Raw genomic sequence first — 18820 nt, 5'->3', positions numbered from 1 at the left:
AGCCTGGAGCCTGCTTCGGATTCTGTGTCTCCCTCTGTCTCTGCCCCTCCCCTGCTCATGCTCTGTCTCTCTCTCTCAAAAATAAATAAACATTTTAAAAAAAAAATTAAAAAAATAAATAAATTCCCTTTCAATTTTTAAAAATTCCATTTGCCTCTTTGCCTTCATAGACAAGCATAGTCAAGACTTCGGCTCTGGGACTATCGCCTGCTCGACTATGCAGAACGTATCTTCACCTCCCGCGCTCCCCCTGATGCTGCCGGGGGGTGTCTGCGGAGGTTCAAGAAGGAGTAACTGAAAATCAAGAAGGACAGAGCAAGGAGACAATGGAGGAGGTGCACAAAGGGTGAGAAGACAAAGCTTAAGAAAGAGGTGGCCAACGAGGTGGGGGTGGGAGGACCGCGAGGGGCCAAAGGGCAGAGAGAACTTGCCAGAAGACACCCAAAGGTAATTCTATGTTTTATCTGCGTCCATCACCCTGAGGATGCAAATCCTTACTCAGAGCGGTTTCGTTCTTACAGGTATGTGCACTGATGTTAGTGGATCAAAAGAAAGTAAGGATAAAATCACATGGAAAGTTCCTGTACAAGCCTCTGCTCTGCCACGGTTCCTTCCAGCAGCCCCTGATCCTAAGGAAGGAACCCTCTGGAGCCATCTACCTATGACGTCACTGCAGTTGAGAGGGTTAATGCAGAGGTTAAGACAAGGACTAATTCCCCAGCTTCACAGAGGAACGAGATCCTGTTCCCAAAGGAACTCAGTGACCAGCTGAACCTTGCAGCAACCTTTCTCCCCCTATTTCATTACCAGTCAATTCTGGTTTCAGAAACCCAGGTAGCTGAAATGTGTCCTCACACCACACAGACCGGGTCGGGAGCCCTCGCACGGAACGGGCTGTCTCCAGTCCTTCAAAACCAAGATGGCCACCACCTTGTGCTGAGTGTCCAGCCCTCAGAGAATTCACGGCCGACCCCCCCCCACCCCGCCCCCAGCAGCCCCCGGCAGGCCCCAGCAGCCTTGCATGAGAACAGTGCGGTTTAAAAAGAGGCCAGCGTCTTCACAGAACGATAGCAGAAAAGGCTATCAACGCATTTTTAAATTAGATAACCACTACGAAAGATTTCATTACGGTTAAAATTTAAGGGACAAAAAATAACGACAACGACCGTAAGGTATGGCCTACCTATGCCTGAATTGGCTCCGGTGACCACAACCACTTGGCCAGTGAAATCCCGGCCCTGGAGTATCTCCATGGCGGTGGTGCTGCTGTCGTATCTCTGTCTGCTGGTCGGCTTTGTAGGATTATCGTCCACAGTGAACGCCAGTCTTGGGTCCAAATAGGTGGTTCTTTTATTTATATGGCTGCAAAGGAGAAAGCAGTGGACCCAGGCATTTATAAACATGAGATAATCTTATAGTTTGGACTAGGCAAACCCCATTTTTCATGTACTAAAAAGGCTTATTCTTAACCCTGGAAAGAACTGGCATCCATTTAAGTCTGTCTTCTGGCCTCCAGAAGGATTACATTCCTGCCTGGAAAGATAATCATCAAATCCTTTTCTTCAGAAGTGCCTGTAAAATACACTGCAGCATACAGAAAGCACTGTCTTGTATCCTAAGATCTCAAAAAAGGAGGCAGCTTTGGGATTTTTTTCTTTTTTTAATTCATGTAAATGTGGCTGTAAGATCTGTCAGCCACTCTTTTCCATAGATTTCAGGGAAATCTCTGAACCCTGTGCAAGGGCAGAGAGGGAGAAATCTCAAAATGATATTTTAAAAAAAAAAAAGTTGGGGCGCCTGGGTGGTGCAGTCGGTTAAGCGTCCAACTTCAGCCAGGTCACGATCTCGCAGTCCGTGAGTTCGAGCCCCGCGTCGGGCTCTGGGCTGATGGCTCAGAGCCTGGAGCCTGTTTCCGATTCTGTGTCTCCCTCTCTCTCTGCCCCTCGCCCGTTCATGCTCTGTCTCTCTCTGTCCCAAAAATAAATAAACGTTTAAAAAAAAAAAAAAGTGTGAACATTCTGAAGTTGTAATGATTTTCATTTTAAGACCATATTCATACCTCCTTCAAGCACTATAGTTGTGATCTGGCTTTGAGCTAAGTCTTAGAGACACAAAATTAAAATACATTGGTACACACGGATTACTAGGTTACTCCTATGTAACAGATTTATTTCTTTACATTTTAAATGTACTCTCTCCGATCGGAGACAAAAGACCTCAAAGTATCTTAAAAACCATTAAGAACTAACTCTCCTGAATAGATGAGATTTTGTGACTTAAAGTTTACTTGTACTATATGTGTGCGCTTAAAACGATATAGTTTAAAAATCTATGGGGCGCCTGGGTGGCTCAGTCAGTTATGCATCTGACGTTGGCCGAGGTCATGATCTCACAGTTCATGAGTTCGAGCCCCACGACAGGCTCTGTGCTGACAGCTCAGAGCCTGGAGCCTGCTTCAGATTCTGTCTCCCTCTCTCTCTGCCTCTCCTCCACTCACTCTCCTCTCTCTCAAAAATAAATAAACATTAAAAAAAATGTTTTTTAATCTATACTTATCACCCTATAAGTAGAGAGAGCCAAGAAGAAGCCAACTTTCATTTTACTTATAACCAGAGCTGCCGCAGAGGCATTTGGACGGGCACAGTGTGAGAGGCCACAACGTGCTACGGGGCCACCAGCCGGGGCCACATGTATACACCTCTCCCAGCTCCTCCCGGACTTCCCTTTGGGAGCCTGAGAGAAGCCAGGGTGAAAGCATGTGCACCATGGGAAGGGACCTGGGCTTTCCGCCCCATGCCCAACCCCAGCACTGGTTGTGGACATCATACCAGCACATCACGGTAACAGGCTCAGAGGAAAGGGGCCAAGGAACTACCCAGGAATTCAACAACATCAATGCTCAGTAGATAATATAAGTCACAGTATCTCTGTAAAAAAAAAATAATAATAATAATAAGACTCCATGGCCATTAAGCACCACTGTCTAGAAAAATATATACATGAGAAAATGCTCACAAGATATTACATGGGAATAAAACAGGCTACTGAATAATTCACACAGTACACTGCCTACTTTTTTCTAGTTTAAGGAAAGCATGTGTATAGAAACCAGACTTGGAGAATAAATCAAAACATTGTTAAAAGTAGTTATTCCTACTGATAAGATCAGTTATATATACTACATGTTTTTCTATATTCAAGGTATATTACTTTCACAACTAAAAATTCCTACTGTGAAGCAAAACATGGGGCGCCTGGGTGGCTCAGTCGGCTGAACATCCGCCCTTGATCTCGGCTCAGGCCAGGACCTCACAGTAAGATCAAGCCCCACAAGCCCCACGTCAGGCTCGGGGCATCAGCGTGCATCCTGCTTGGCATCCCCTCTCCCTCTCTCTCTGACACACGCACACGCGTGTGTGCACGCTCTCTAAATAAACAAGTACGCTTTAAAAGAAAAGAAAAATGACTGAGAATAGTTTCTATACAGGCACTTACTCGACAAAAAAAACTTGTCCGTTCTCATCGGTCTCTTGCTCCCATCCATACGGCAAGTCTGAAACACAGGAAGGCTGGCAGGTCTGTGCGCGGCAGGGGTGGGGTGAACGGACGCGCGGGCCAGGGTCCGGAGGCGCCACGCCCTCCCACCCCCACCCCGAAGCCTGGCCCACCGACGAGCAGCCACGCTGGGCCACACTCAGGCCGCGTGGCCGTTCCAGAAGGCCCGAGAGAGATCACCCTCGCCAGCCCACCCCACTCTCATCGCCTCCTCCACCCCGTCCCGTGAGCTCCTCCGAGCAAGGAAAGAACCTTCGAGGAATGAGAGCGGCCTGTCACCCCTCTGACCGTGACAGTTTTCCTAGGTCATTTATGCTTTGAATACAAGGTTCTTCGCTCTATGAGAACAACATACGGACCTCCCGCTATTCGTTTTCTTTTTCCAGTTTTCGGGTGTTCCCACTGGGTCTTCTCTTCAGTGTGACTGTGAAGAAAAAAAAAAGTTAAAAATCCATAAAAAACAGTAAGTAAAGGGTTACACTTCTAAAACTTAATAAGCTGCATTAACTTTTTTCCCCCCTCCCAAACAATACTGTCTCTCAAGAGTAGTAAAGCCAGAGTTCAGAAAAGAAATACTCAGAGCATAAATGTTACTGTTTGCACCAGATCCAATTCCCTGGGTGGGGAAGAGCAGCAGCCAGAGGAAACCTCCGGAAAGAACGGCGCTGTGAGCTGCTCCAGAGGAGGAGGGGAAGGGCACTGGGAGCAGGTGTGGGTCAACCCCAGGAAGCTCACTCAGTGAAGCCCTCAGAGCGTCACAAGGGGTCTGCATTTGTTTTCGTTTTATTCCGGGATAGGTGGCCAGACTTCAGCCTAGCATATAATGCCGATATTTAGAGATCATTAGATAGAATATGAATCTCGAGTATTTATTCTTTCCACAGATGCAACTTCAAAGTGTTTTAACCACTGACTCCTAATTGCTCCCAAGAGGTATTTAAGAATGTGGCAGGGGGGCGCCTGGGGGGCGCAGTCGGTTAAGCGTCCGACTTCGGCCAGGTCACGATCTCGCGGTCTGTGAGTTCGAGCCCCGCATCAGGCTCTGGGCTGATGGCTCAGAGCCTGGAGCCTGTTTCCGATTCTGTGTCTCCCTCTCTCTCTGCCCCTCCCCCGTTCATGCTCTGTCTCTCTCTGTCCCAAAAATAAACGTTGAAAAAAAAAAAATTTAAAAAAAGAATGTGGCAGGATAGCCCCAAAGATCGCCTAACTGCCCACCCAGCCAAGTTACTCAACTTCAGAACCTCGATTTTCCTACCTGCAAAATGGAAAGAACCCTAGAACTGATCTCAAGGAAATGCTATAAGGAAAGGTACATAAAGGGTTGAACACAGTACCTGCGTGTAAAAAGCCTCAAAAGTGCTACCTATTATTTTAAACAAATCAGATATACAAACTAGTCTCATTTCTGTGGTAAATTTGGCATTTTATCTAACAGCATACAAAGTTATAATTAAAATTGTGAGCCAACAACAGACTAGAGACACCTGTTAACAGGTGATGAAGTGTCGGGAAAAACAGAAAATTACTGCATCAGAGAAGCAGCTGGATGTTGTAAGAGGCATTCAAAGGAGAGGCTGGATTCCCTAAAAGTTCACATACGCATGCCAAAGTAGAAAATAATGATTAATCACTGACATCTAGATGATAAAATCTCAATATTCCTTCCCCACCAATTGCTTTCAACAGAACAGACAGACAGAGCAGGAATCCACTGGAAGATGTGACACCCAGTAAGCAGGGTTTTGTGGGAAATGCCGGCTTCTGGTCTGTTTTTGCAAACGCTCGGTGGCAGGTTCAGGGTCACGGGGGACACTGGACTCGGGGCCAAAGACTCGGGTGCCTGCATGCCTGCAGTCAGCCAGTCTCCCTGCCCCACAGCCACCTCACAAAGCCACTGGAAAGGTAAGGGACGCTCTACCTGTGACAGCGACTGAACAGTGAAGTCACTGTACAAATGTAGGGTTATCAGCAGCAATGACCCACTTCTGCTTGTACCTCGGCCACCACGAACTCCTGCTTGCAGAAAGGGAGACCCTGAGTCCCCGGTAAGGACGAGCCCCTCCCCGCTGACACAGCCCCTGCGTCTCCTCGCACAATGGAGGGAGCGGCCGGCAGACAAAACGGACACCTCCAAGGACACACGCCGCTCCCACTCTTTGCCCTGCCCTACCCCCTGCTTCTCAAGAAAGTTTACGGGGGCGCCTGGGTGGCTCAGCCAGTTGGGACGTCCGACTGCAGCTCAGGTCATGATCTCGAGGTTCATGGGTTCGAGCCCCACGTTCAGCTCTGTGCTGACAGCTCAGAGCCTGGAACCTTCTCTAGATTGTGTGTTTCCCTCTCTCTCTGCCCCTCCTCAACTCATATCCTCTCTCTCTCTGTCTCTCTCTCTCTCTCCCAAAAATAAATAAAACATTAAAAAAATTAAACAATAAAAGTTTACAGATGTGATCATTTTCCTCTGCCTGGTGTTACGAGTAGTTTCCATCCCACAGGCAGGCATCAAATGAGCTTTGAGCCGAGCTGCTGAAAGACCTGCCCTCGAGAATCCACAAAGTGCCCCTGTGAGAGGAACGCGGACCCTCTCGGGCAGGCACGCGTCCCCCTGAACCCTCACACACCCAGCCCTACACCTGCCCTCGTAGCCGCCCCGATGTAAACAGGGGGAGTGAATAAATGCTTTCCAAAGGAGCTGGAAAATCCTCGCAGGACGTGTTTTTTCTATCCTGAAAGGTTAAAAAACAAAAAAAAACAAAAAAAGAAAACAAAACAAGATAACCACTGTCACCCCCGTGTTTTTGACTTTGACAAAAAACACCCAAGCCAGCGTTTCCTGACATTTCAGCCAGATCGCTCTCTGCTGGGACCGTCCTGTGCTCTGCAGGATGATTAGCTGTATCCCCGGTCTCTACCTACCAGATGCCAATATCCCATCGTTGTGGGATCAGAAAGCATCTCCAGATATCACCAACTGTCCCCTGAAGGACACAGTGTCCCTGGGGGAGAATCCCGGGCCTCACAGAAAAGAGCATAATTTGGTAGTAAGAATCTCAGAGCCCAAGGCTCATGATTTCTGGCTCTCCCACTCACCAGCCGTGTGCTCTTGTGGAGGTGTTTAACCGTCCTGTGCCTCAGTTTCCCCATTTGTAAAATGGGGACAGTAACACCAACTGCTTGGGGTTAGAGAGGGCTGAATGAGTTAATGTGTGTGAAGAACTAAGAACTGTGCCTTTCACACAGAAGTATTAATTTGAATAAATACTTACATGCAAAACTTAATTAAAAAGAGTTCTTAATTGTAACCTGAAATGACTTTTTAATGAACAGAAAAGCATGACACACGTCCCCAAAGTGTTATCTTCTTCTCCTTTAAACAGAAGCCCTCTTCTGTGTTTTCTTTTTCAATAAGCTTTTTTGTCACTTAAAGAGATAATTAACAGTGATCTTAATTTAAACCAAAAGGATCAAAATTAAATTCATACCACATTACATGGATATCATCTCAAGAATGCTATTCTAGAATTTTTTTTTTTTTTTTAAGTATAGTTAACTTGGAGGCTGAGAGCTGACTGTGAGGAGGGCTTCCGAAGAAAAGGGGGCTGGGGGTGGAGAGCCCAGAGGCACAGGTGCCTGCAGCGACAGCCGGGCACTGAGACCTCGTCCTTCCATGCCCACCTCCCAGCTTGGGCATAGAGGCTGCTCTGGACCATGTGAGGGATGGGAGAAAGGCCCACCAGCTCTCTCTGGTGCCAGGTCTGCCCTCAGGGGCAGGGTCATCCACTCCCTGAAAGCCCCGCCTGGTGGGCCTGGAGCCATGTGACATGTGTGCTTCTGACTGAACCATGGGAAAGCACGAGGCGCCCACAGAAGCCACACGATGGGAGAAGGGCAAAGCTATGAGTCCGGGAGGGGGTCTCATTAGGATCCCAGAGTCTCACTGGGAGCTACAGCCTCTGTCCTTGGAGGTGGACTTGCTGCCATTGAGAGGAAGACCACATGAAAACAGTAAGGACGCAAAGGGCAGTCTTCTTTTAGCCCATTAGCAGTTTCCCAAACCCCAAGAGAGAACAAGTAACCCTTTCAGAGTTAGAAGAAAAGGACCAGGATGCTTGCAGGTCAAGAGAGATCAAGGGGAATCCAGGATTAGGATTGGTCAGAGGCATGCTTCTGCCTGGAGAGCTAAAGAACAGAGAGCAGGGGAAACTGGAGAGAGGGACCCCCAGTTAGGACCCAGCCAAGCCCTGTCCCTACATTCAGTGTAAACAATGGGACCAGACAGGCCAGTTTGAGACCCAAAACACTGGGGAGGGCTGGAGACTGCCTTTTTGGAGACCATACGTGCACCACTGAAAGCCCTGGCTGTGGGCCCCCAGAAGCTCTCAGAGGAGCTGGCTGGGATATGCAGACCTTATTTAGTGAAAGCAGCACCCAGACACCGGATGCCATCGAGGAAGGAAGATGAGAAAGGCCACCCAACATAAGGGGAAAGGCAGGGTGGCCCCAGGCTCCAGGCAAACTTGACAGGAAGCCAGGGGGCCTAGGGTAGGTGGCCAGAATGAAGGCAGGCCCCCCACAAAGCAGCAGGCAGAGAAGGGCTCTGACAGCCAGGGCCCCGGTGATGGGCACCTTTGCATTCCAAAGCCCAGTATGCCCCCCGCTCAGCGAGGCCGGAGGAAACCTTCACTGCATGAATTACTTCCCCCACTACACAGGGACTTACTTTGTCTCCCGGGTGCTAAGCACAGGAGATACAGAGGGTAACAAGAAAAGGTCCCCCCCCACCTCACGAAACTTACAATCTGGGGAGAAGACAGCGCAAACGAGGACAGTATGGCTAAAATGACTACAGGCAAGGCCAGGGACCATGACTCAGATAACAAGGTGCCGGGAGGAGGGTGCAGGGGTCAGGGACAAGGGGAAACCAGTAGCAGTTACGCTCAGCACTGGGGGGATGACAAAACCCTTCGTGCGGCAATCCAGGCAGAGGGAACGGCGAGTGGGTGCTCAGAAGCTGCCTGGAGCCTGCCTACAGCCTAACGGCTCCCTGTTGCTAGACTCATCCCTTCCATTCTCCAGACCCCGAGACCACCTTCCAAAAGATGAAAGACATAAACCCCCTGGCACCCCCTGGATCCAAGCCTTTGGGGGATCCCCGGGTCCTGCCGATGGAGCCCCAGCTCCCCGACAAAACGCGGACTTTCTCTGCCGCCTCAATCTTCCCACGCCTCCAGCAGCACTCAGGCCACACGGAGGCCTCCGCTCCGTTTCCTCCACCTGGGCCGCTCCCGAACACGCCCGGGAGTTGGGAGGCCAACTCTCGGGCTCACCTGCGGTGTCCCCCACCTCCCCACACATGCCTCCTGCCAACAGGCTGCCGCTCACTATACACAGACTGCACGGGAACCACCCACGCGTCACTCTGCCATGTAACAACGGGTGACAACTGGGCCTTATTTATCTCAGTATAACCAGCGCCCAGCAAAAAGCCTGGCATGTGATAAAACCCCAATGTGTCGTGAATAAATCAACTCTCCAAGGTCTTCCTTTTTTTTTTTTTTTTTTTTTTTTCTTTTCTGGTTTTCTTTCTACCGACCAACCAAAGACAGCAGTGGCTCACAACCTGGGGTAAATAAGAATCGCCTGGTCGGATTTGACAACATACCAATGGAGGCGGGGAGGGCCCAAACCAGTTAAATGAGAAGCGCTGGAGGAGGAACTAAAGAAAAGATATTTTCGACATTTTCCAGATGTTGAAAATCACTGATTTACATCCACGTTTCTCAAAGCCAATTGATTACCTGCCTTACGTGGAAAGCCTAGAAAACACAGATTCCGAACCACGGTGGGTGTCTGCGGCACGAGGGTCTCTGAAATCTGTATTTGGGGCCATTGGCAGGTGATTCTAATATCAGGCTTAAGTACTGTCACGACTGCAGGGTGGTTGGGGGTAAGTGAAATCATTGAGCATGGAGTACTTATGAGATCTGTGCTAAGTGCTTTATGTACGCGGCCTGAATTAAAACCCTATCAACCCATTTTACAGATGAAAAAGACTGAGAGTTCTTTCAATGGCCCAAAGTCACACGCTTAATAACGGCTGAAAGGGCCTGCTACTAGTGTTTCCAAAACTTTGCTGGGAAACTGCTGGAGCTCTATTATATATGCATACAGATGTATATGTGTGTATACGGATATATGTACATACACACACACATACATAACTACATTAGGAGATTTATTTAAAATACATACTTCCAGCTCCCTGCCCAGACCCCCGAGGCATCGGCTTTTTTTTTTTTTTTTTCCTTTTTTTTTTTTTTTTTTTTCCGAGGGAATAAGGCCTGTTAGCCACCAGGGCACCGTGCAGCGCCGCTTCGTGAGCAGCAGAGGGCGCGCCTGAGCGCTGCCAGGTGACCCCACTGGACCCAGGGCCCAGAAAGGCTGCCGACCCCTCCTCAGGACCTCGGGGGCCTCCCCGAGGAAGCTCTTTAAGTATCACTGCCGCTCCGCGCGGCCTCGCCAGGCTGCAGCGCCGGCCCGCGCCGGCCCCGCGCAGGTGGCGTTCGGGGCAACGCAGGGTCCGGGGCACGTGAGGCCGTCAGGGTTCCAGGTGCGGCCCCTTCCAGGTGTGTCCCAGGCCCGGCGGCCCCCCTGCGGCCCCTTACTTGGCATAGTAAACCCAGCCGTCCTTGGTGGTTCTCTGCTCCCAGCCCGGGGGCAGCTCGTCCTCGCTGTCCGTGTCGTCCAGGCCCGCGTAGCGCAGGGCTGCCATGGCGGTAGGGGAGGCGGTCGGTCACCCCCTCGCTCCGTCACCCGCTGCCGGGTCTCCGCGCCCAGGAACTCACTCCCGCTACAACCGAGCGCCGCGCGCGGCGAGACCCAAACGCTCGCGCCTGCGCAGTGCGCCGCCCAGAGCCGCTCTCCAGACTCGGTAACTGAAATCCAGTCTCCGGAGTTTCGGAGCTGCCGGGATGAAAGGGGCGTGGTCCAGGAAGAGCCCTGGTTGAGAGCACCGGAGAGGGCGCACTGCCGCTCGGCTGGAAGTAAAAGCCGGTGAACGCTCCGTGACTCAGGAGATGGAGCTGAGCTTCGTCCACCTCCCGGGCCGCAGGGAAGGGGCGTGGGCATCCAGTCACGGTCCAGAACTCCGCCCGTTGCTGAGCGACCTGCAATGACTTCCGCGTTGTTCTGGCCAATCCTGCAGGAGCTCCAGCAAATGAGCATCCTGGGAAATGTAGGCCAGGCCCAGCAGGACGAGACAGCCGAGCAGAAAGGAAGGATGCTGCTGCTGGTTTTCTGGCCTCTGGCCTCTCCTTCTTCTAGAACGTTATAAAGAGTGGACGTTCCTGCTTAGAAACCTTCCAGAGCTTACCATCACCCAGGCTGATTCACAAACTTCATTGCGCATGGAATCGTAACGCTGTAACGCTGGGAGCGTTCAAAAATGCGAACTCCCGCAACCTTCTAATGACCCAGACTTGGAAAAGTTTTTTCCAGCCACAGCAAGATACTGCTTATAAGTAAAGGGCTAACGTTTATAAAGGGCTTAATTATGGGCCAAAAATTCATTGACTTATCTTTTTCATGTACCGGACACGTGGGCAGAGTTAGAAGAAAGAACAGAGGCATGACCGGCAGTGGAGACTGTATTGCTTATATTACAATTATTTGTTTTATCTGCGTACTCCTGACGGAACTCACAGAGCACCACCACGTCTTACGCTTCTATCACCAGCGCTTAGTAAAATGCCTAGACCTACAAGTTTATTGAAGGAAAGAAATGAATGAATCAATGTGACTTCTTAGGTTTGGCCCTCGACAAATCGACCTAGTTTAAAATGAAATTCCCAATTTACAAAATGGCTCTCTCGATTCCTCTTGGAGCACCTACAGGTATTCCGTAAATGTCCTGTGTCAAAAACTGGAAGTGTATCTTTAACTTGGCCTTGCCTAAGGAGTTTTCCAGAACATTCCCCAGTTGAAACTTGCTCCCCAACTCAGCATTCCAGGGAAGTCTACTGACCAGGATTTCTGTGGCCTAGGTCTTGGAAGTATGTAAGCCTCCATCAGAGAAATTACGGGTTTTTTTGGTGTTTTTTTTTTATTTTTTTTTTTCTCAACGTTTTTATTTAATTTTGGGACAGAGAGAGACAGAGCATGAACGGGGGAGGGGCAGAGAGAGAGGGAGACACAGAATCTGAAACAGGCTCCAGGCTCCGAGCCATCAGCCCAGAGCCTGACGCGGGGCTCGAACTCAGGGACCGCGAGATCGTGACCTGGCTGAAGTCGGACGCTTAACCGACTGCGCCACCCAGGCGCCCCGAAATTACGTATTTAAGGGGGTGGGAGGATGGGGAGGCAGGGGCCTGTGTTGTTTTTGGTCTTGTTCGAGTCCTAAAATTGATACGGCTTTGGGATTCCTGCTCTGCATGCTCTTTGGGGAAGAGACTTGCTTTCCTTTGAAGGTGCCCAACCAAGAACTAACCTAGTGATAGTATACGTTACTTTTCACAGGTCTATCACATCTCAGATTTATCAAAACATCACTCTCCAATCCATGTGCATTTAAATAAGTTAATTAATGAGCTGCTCTTCTGCTCACCCCAATTTAAACTCTCGTCTCTGTCACCCAAGTCTCTTCCTTCCTTCCATATAAGTAGAGATTAGGTCACAATGCCTCCTAATGATGGGGAGGAGAATAAATGGAATCAGTTGATTAGTCTTAGTCCCCCCCCCCCCATCATAATCTGTATCTCTGTTCAAGGAATGACTGCTTAGGTTTCTCTCAGGTTGCCCTCACCACAACCTCTGCTGGCACCTGTTACCTACGACTCAGCATCAGGCCACCGGTAGTGATAGCGTATGGCGTCTTCCCCAAACTTGGTGGTGGTCCCCTTGGTAAAATTCTCCACCTCTATCTAGGCCAACGATCTGTTCTTCCTACTATTTAAATTATGCCCTCAGGGCTTCTCGTGCCCTGAACATCAGGGTTTCTCAACCTCAGCGCTACTGACATTTGAGGCCAGATAATTCTTTGTTGGGAGGGAGGGGGAGGTCTGTCCTGTTGTAGGATATTTAGCAGTATCTCTGGCCTCTACCTGCTAGATGCCAATGGCATCCCTCTCCCCCAAGCTGTAACAACTAACAAGTCTCCAGGCTGTTGGCCAACCGTGTGCCCGCTTGAGAACACTGGTCTACGCTGACAGGAAGCCAGAAAATTACTAACTCACAAATTAAATGCTGAGATTTGCTTAAGACATGGAACAGCCCCTTCCTGGGCAGAGATTCCAAGGTGGGCAGATGCTGCTGGCTCAGGTTGTCCATTCTCTAGCACTCCCCAAGGGCACTGGTTTCTTCGATTCCTAGTCCCTCAAAACAGGTGAGAGACATGAGCTGACAGAAGTCTGGCTGAGTGGCCCAGACAGTACTAATGGCCCCAAATGGTTATGGTGACCTCATTTTATTCCTCTCTGTGGCCTCTGTCAGAATGCTAAAGAAGTAAGACAGGCGGGCATTTGGGGACTTGTGAGGGTAGGCCTGCCACACGTTAAGAGTTTACAGTCTTTTAGCTTCACTCAAACTGATACTGTTTTGGTCATACTTATTTGATTGCGAGCAACAATTCAAAAGTTTATATGCAGGGTGCACGTGAGCTCAGTTAAATGTTATTAGGACCTTTGAGAGCCCAAGGACAGGTCCGTCTTTTTCCTCTCTTGGATTTCACAATTTCTTGCTCCCCCTCTGTCTGCTCTGCTCTTTTTTTTTTTTTTAATTTTTTTTTCAACGTTTATTTATTTTTGGGACAGAGAGAGACAGAGCATGAACGGGGGAGGGGCAGAGAGAGAGGGAGACACAGAATCGGAAACGCTCTGCTCTCTCTTTGCAGGCTTCCTCTATTTACTGACAGTTCTGTGCCCCTTGAACTCCAGCTTACACATGGCTTTGTCTTTGGTCTCACAGGATCTATAAGAGGGCAAGCTTAGTTAGTGTATACGATTATTATGGGTTTGGAGAGCCTTAGGTTTGGGAATGAGCCACGGTCCTCAAGATGTACCCCTAAGGAAGCCTAAAGAGCGGTTTGTTCTGGTAAAGCCAACTTAATCACATTGATTGGTAGTGAGGAGATTAAAGGAAAATTCAACGTGTGGTTCTATAACTGCACACCAGATGGCCCTATCTACCCACGATTTGAAAGGCCAAAGACCACCCCCCACCCTTTCTGACAAGGATTTCTACATTTGAATTGTCTTTTCTCTTTGAGTGACCATTTATGCAGGAAGGGACAATTTATGACCATAGATCTATGCATTGTTGCTAAGAGCGGTTTTGTCATTACTCGCAGGGGACACAAGTTGTAGTGTAATATCCCCAGGGCCACATGTCATTAGGTCATGTCATTACTGTGATGCTGGCCATCCCTGCCCCCACAAACGCACACACAAACACCCCAACACTTCTGCAAACCGGGTACACCTGAAATCGCCATTCTTTGAAAAATTAAGCTTTATGTTTTTGTGCCAAACTCCATAGGCTAATGAGACTTGGGAAGCTTCCTGGCTCTTCTGACAAACTTCTCGTGGGAGGTAACCAATAAGGAAGAATACTAGGCAGGATTCTCAGGCGAAACTGTCCTGAGCATTGTGGCCTTACATAGTAAGGCGTGTTTGTATTTCACTTACTCATTCAAACACACAGTAAGTGAGAAAAAACTATGCCATGTGTCTGAGGGAAAAAAAAACGACAACAAGAAAAACAAAACATGCCCTGCATCTAGAAACCAGTCGGTTAGGATAAGACCCACAGACGTACAGGGCACCTGGGTGGCTCAGTCGGTTAAGCTTCCAACTTCAGATCATGATCTCATGGTTCGTGGGTTCAAGCCCTGTGTTGGGCTCTGTGTTGACAGCTCAGGGCCTGAAGCCTGCTTCGGATTCTGAGTCTTTCATGCTGTGTCTCTCTCTGACTCAAAAATAAAGAAACATTATACAAAAAAAAAAAAAAAAAACCCACCTACAGGCGAAGAACTATGGTTTGAGGGTTTTAAGAGAAGTTTGAACCAAAATGTACAGGTGTACTGAGACAAGGGGGAATTTCAGGGATAGGATTTCCTATAATTTTCTTTGGGACCAAACTCAGCTAACGTCACTTATAGTGGCCAAGTCACTTAACTTCCCTTATTCTCTTATCAAGCTCTGTTTTTACAGATGAGTAAACTGGGTCACAAGGAATTTAAGTAACTTGCCCACGGTCACTCAGAGAGCAAGAGCCAGCAGGTGCTGGAATTAGAATCCAGGTAAGAGGACTAGCCCCCAAACTCACCCTCTCAACCACCTTCCCCCTGTGCTTTCTTTCCGCCACAAGGGGTCCCCCGTGCTGGTCCACAGATGGGTGCCCAGGGATTGCCACTCTTCCAGGGGAAAGTGAGAAAAATAAAGTAAAAAAAATGAATTTTTCATGAAACTGAACATATTTCACTTAAAGTACTATTTTTTGTAATATTATATCTGTTCTACTTTTATTTATTTTCTGGTGGTCTGTTTTGTTCCTTTTGCTCAGCATGTCTTTATTTATTTTGAGAGGGAGAGAGAATCCCAAGCAGCCTCCACGCTCACCTCGGAGCCCAATGCAGGACTTGATCTCACAACCATGAGATCGTGACCTCAGCCGAAATCAAGAGTGGGACCCTCAACCGGCTGAGCCACCTAGGTGCCCCTCCCAACATGTCTTCTTATGAAATTTTTCAAACATGGAGAAAACTTGAGACAAGTACAATGAATGTCTATATTACCATCCCCACCCCCAACACGCACACCTCCGTATAGTCATTGTTAACCTCATGCAACATGTGCTTTAAAGAGAGAACCTGATTCCCTGAGGCATTAGGAGACACTGATTGCTTTGTATTATCAAAGTCCTTGGGACTAAGTGATCAGACTCAGGGAATAAGTGATCAGGCTCATTGAGCCCACAGCTAGGCACTCTCCCCTGGTGAGTGCATTTCCACTGCGGTGACCTCTCCAAATCAGATCCTCACGTTTGGAAATTTTATTTGTTGTATTTACTTGCCAAGGTCTCAAGTTTCAATGTCGCCTTAGTATATAACTGCTAACCTCTGACCATTCTCAGAATTCTACTTCAGCCTAACTTCATGCCTGGCTACCTTCTGCCCCACAGGGAGAAGAATTACCCTCCAGGGAGGCGGTCCCGATGTCCCAGTCACTGGAAAACTGTGGTGAGGAGTCTGTTCTGCTTAAAGTCCTCCGCCGCCTGCTTCAAGTGTCAGGCACAAGGCAAGATTATTCCGTTAGCTGTTGTCATTGTTGTTATGAGTGATTTGAAGTGGACTTTTAGAATTTTTTTTGTTTTAAGGTTTTTATTTATTTTTTTTTTTTTAATTTTTTTTCAACGTTTTTATTTACTTTTGGGACAGAGAGAGACAGAGCATGAATGGGGGAGGGGCAGAGAGAGAGGGAGACACAGAATCGGAAACAGGCTCCAGGCTCTGAGCCATCAGCCCAGAGCCCGACGCGGGGCTCGAACTCCCGGACCGCGAGATCGTGACCTGGCTGAAGTCGGACGCTTAACCGACTGCGCCACCCAGGCGCCCCTTTAAGGTTTTTATTTTTAAGGAAGCTCTACACCCAACATGGGGCTTGAACTTGCAGCCCTGAGATCGAGTAGCGTGCTCTTCCCACTAAGCTGGCTAGATACCCAAAGGACTTTAAGAACTTTAAAACTCAACCAGGAAGCACAACTTTGCTTTTATATCTGACTTTGAAGCATATGCATAATTACATGAAGGTTTTCACAAACATTATCACATACGCCATTGTGACAAACATGTAGAGCTGAGTATCATTGGCCTCACTCTATAAGAGATAAACTAAGGTTCAGGGGCGCCTCGGTGGCTTAGTCGGTTAAGCGTCCAGCTTCAGCTCAGGTCATGATCTCACAGTTTGTGAGTTCAAGCCCCGCATTGGGCTCCGTGCTGACAGCTCGGAGCCTGGAGCCTGCTTCGGATTCCTTGTCTCATTCTCTCTCTGCCCCTCCCCTGCTTGTGCTATCTCTGTCTCTCTCTGTCTCTCAAAAAATATATAAATGTAAAAAAAATATCTTTTTTTTATATATCTTTTTTAGATAAACTAAGGTTCAGATTAGCAAATACATCACAAATTTGGCCACAGATAGAGCAGAGACTATACCCAGTTCTCTGAGTTCTGAAGTCTGTTTTTTTAATTTTTTTAAAACGTTTATTCATTTTTGAGAGACAGAGACAGAGCACAAGCAGGGGTGGGGCAGAGAGAGAGGGAGACACAGAATTGGAAGCAGGCTTCAGGCTCTAAGCTGTCAGCACAGAGCCCGACATGGGGCTTGAACTCATGAACCATTAGATCTTGACCCGAGCCGAAGTGGGACGCTTAACCGACTGAGCCACCCAGGCACCCCAGAAGTCTCTTTTGTTTTTAAGTTTATTTATTTATTTTGAGAGAGACAGTGGGGAGGGGCAGAGAGAGAGAGAGAGAGAGAGGGAGAAAGAGAGAATCCCAAACAGGCTCTACGCTGTCACTGGAGCCCCCAGTGTGGGGCTCAAACTCACAGACTGAGATCATGACCTGAGCCAAAATCAGGAGTCGGATGTTTACCCCACTGAGCCACCCAGACACCCCATGAAGTCTGTATTCTATTAATTACCTTTCTCTACTGCCTCCCATGATTAGCATAGGAAACCTGAACTCAACTATGAACTATGTTTATTTGCACTCGTGGGATGTTCCAGCACATTTGTGGTAAATTCTTTTGGAAAGGAAAGAGTCACATACCCTCCCAGACATTCCTAGCCCTGCCTCTCACCCTCCCCACAGCTTCTCCATAAAGCCTGTCTTCTGTGGGCACGTAGACCACAGGCAGCTGTTTAAAATGCAACTCTAGGGGCGCCTGGGTGGCGCAGTCGGTTAAGCGTCCGACTTCAGCCAGGTCATGATCTCACGGTCCGTGAGTTCGAGCCCCGCGTCAGGCTCTGGGCTGATGGCTCAGAGCCTGGAGCCTGTTTCCGATTCTGTGTCTCCCTCTCTCTCTGCCCCTCCCCCGTTCATGCTCTGTCTCTCTCTGTCCCAAAAAATAAATAAACGTTGAAAAAAAAAAATTTTTTTTTTAAAAATAAATAAAATGCAACTCTAAACAGCCCCTTCTTTACACTCCCTTTCCTGAGGATATAAAATAAGCTAGGGGTGGCTTCCAGATGAGAGAGCATTCCAAAGTCCTAGCCCAGAGGGATGAGAGGAAGGCTTGCACTGTTTCCACTTCCAATTTTACAATTTGTGCACGGATTATGTACTCTCAAAAGCTCATTTTTAACTAAATGCATGAGTAAATACATAAATAAAGCTAACATTTCCGGGGCCCCCGTATCTCAGGCCTTTACTACCACAGTGGTATCACGTGCACGTTCTGCAAGCTGAATTTTTGCGAACTTGGTCCATGTTTGCATTCACAGCCTCATCTACCTCCTTCCGCTTTTTGAGGCCGTTAGCAATACACATACACAGAAGCCTGCACGTTGTCTCGTGCTGTTCTCTGCCTCTAATGCCCTTCCCCAACCACATGATTCTTAGTCTCCTGCTTCACGCCCCTTTGTGTGTGTCTTATGGACCTGCTCGGCAGTCAGTGACCTCTATGGTTCTTTCTCAGAATAACATCTGTAAGTGGATAAAATAAAATACATAGAGGGGCGCCTGGGTGGCTCAGTCGGTTGAGCGTCCGACTTCGGCTCAGGTCACGATCTCACAGTCGGTGGGTTCGAGCCCCGCGTCGGGCTCTGTGCTGACAGCTCAGAGCCTGGAGCCTGCTGCAGATTCTGTGTCTCTCTGTGTGTGTGTCTCTCTCTCTCTGCCCCTTCCATGCCCGCACTCTGTCTCTCAATCATAAATACACATTAAAAATTAAAAAAAAAAAAAAAAATACATAGAGCGACACCTGGCTGGCTCATTCAGAAGAGCATGTGACTCTTGATCTCAGGGTTGTGAGTTCGAGCCCCCTGTTGGGGTAAATCAAAACGTAAAAACTAAATAAATAAAATAAAATACATAGAATTGTAAAGGCAAGTATATTGAAAGGCAATTATTAAAATAGTAACAAAATCGTTAGATAATAATACCTGTGCTTCATTAACATGCATGAAATATCAAGATCTGCTGGTAGGTCTATCAATCACCATGATTTTATTTTTTTTTTAATTTTTTTTTCAACGTTTATTTATTTTTTTGGGGGG

At 48.2% G+C, this 18820-nt stretch overlaps 1 protein-coding gene across 2 annotated transcripts in view; it reads right to left on the bottom strand.

Annotated features, from left to right (window-relative positions):
• WWOX (WW domain containing oxidoreductase) overlaps nucleotides 1-10466 on the bottom strand; it is a 988815-nt gene extending 978349 nt beyond the window's left edge. For both annotated transcript variants that reach the window (XM_040443434.1, XM_040443436.1), the window contains exons 1-4: nucleotides 10218-10466; nucleotides 3915-3979; nucleotides 3496-3553; nucleotides 1184-1362 (exon numbers count right to left, since the gene is read on the bottom strand). In XM_040443434.1, the coding sequence (XP_040299368.1) occupies nucleotides 1184-1362; nucleotides 3496-3553; nucleotides 3915-3979; nucleotides 10218-10324 (409 nt within the window). In that variant the 5' untranslated portion in view covers nucleotides 10325-10466. The remainder of the gene's footprint in view (nucleotides 1-1183; nucleotides 1363-3495; nucleotides 3554-3914; nucleotides 3980-10217) is intronic.
• Nucleotides 10467-18820: the final 8354 nt, after the last annotated feature.

This window comes from Herpailurus yagouaroundi, unplaced genomic scaffold (assembly GCF_014898765.1).
Source record: "Herpailurus yagouaroundi ecotype Mexico unplaced genomic scaffold, PumYag 190, whole genome shotgun sequence".
NCBI classification, from domain to species: Eukaryota; Metazoa; Chordata; class Mammalia; order Carnivora; family Felidae; genus Herpailurus; species Herpailurus yagouaroundi.
This window is presented reverse-complemented; position numbering and strand designations above follow the sequence as displayed.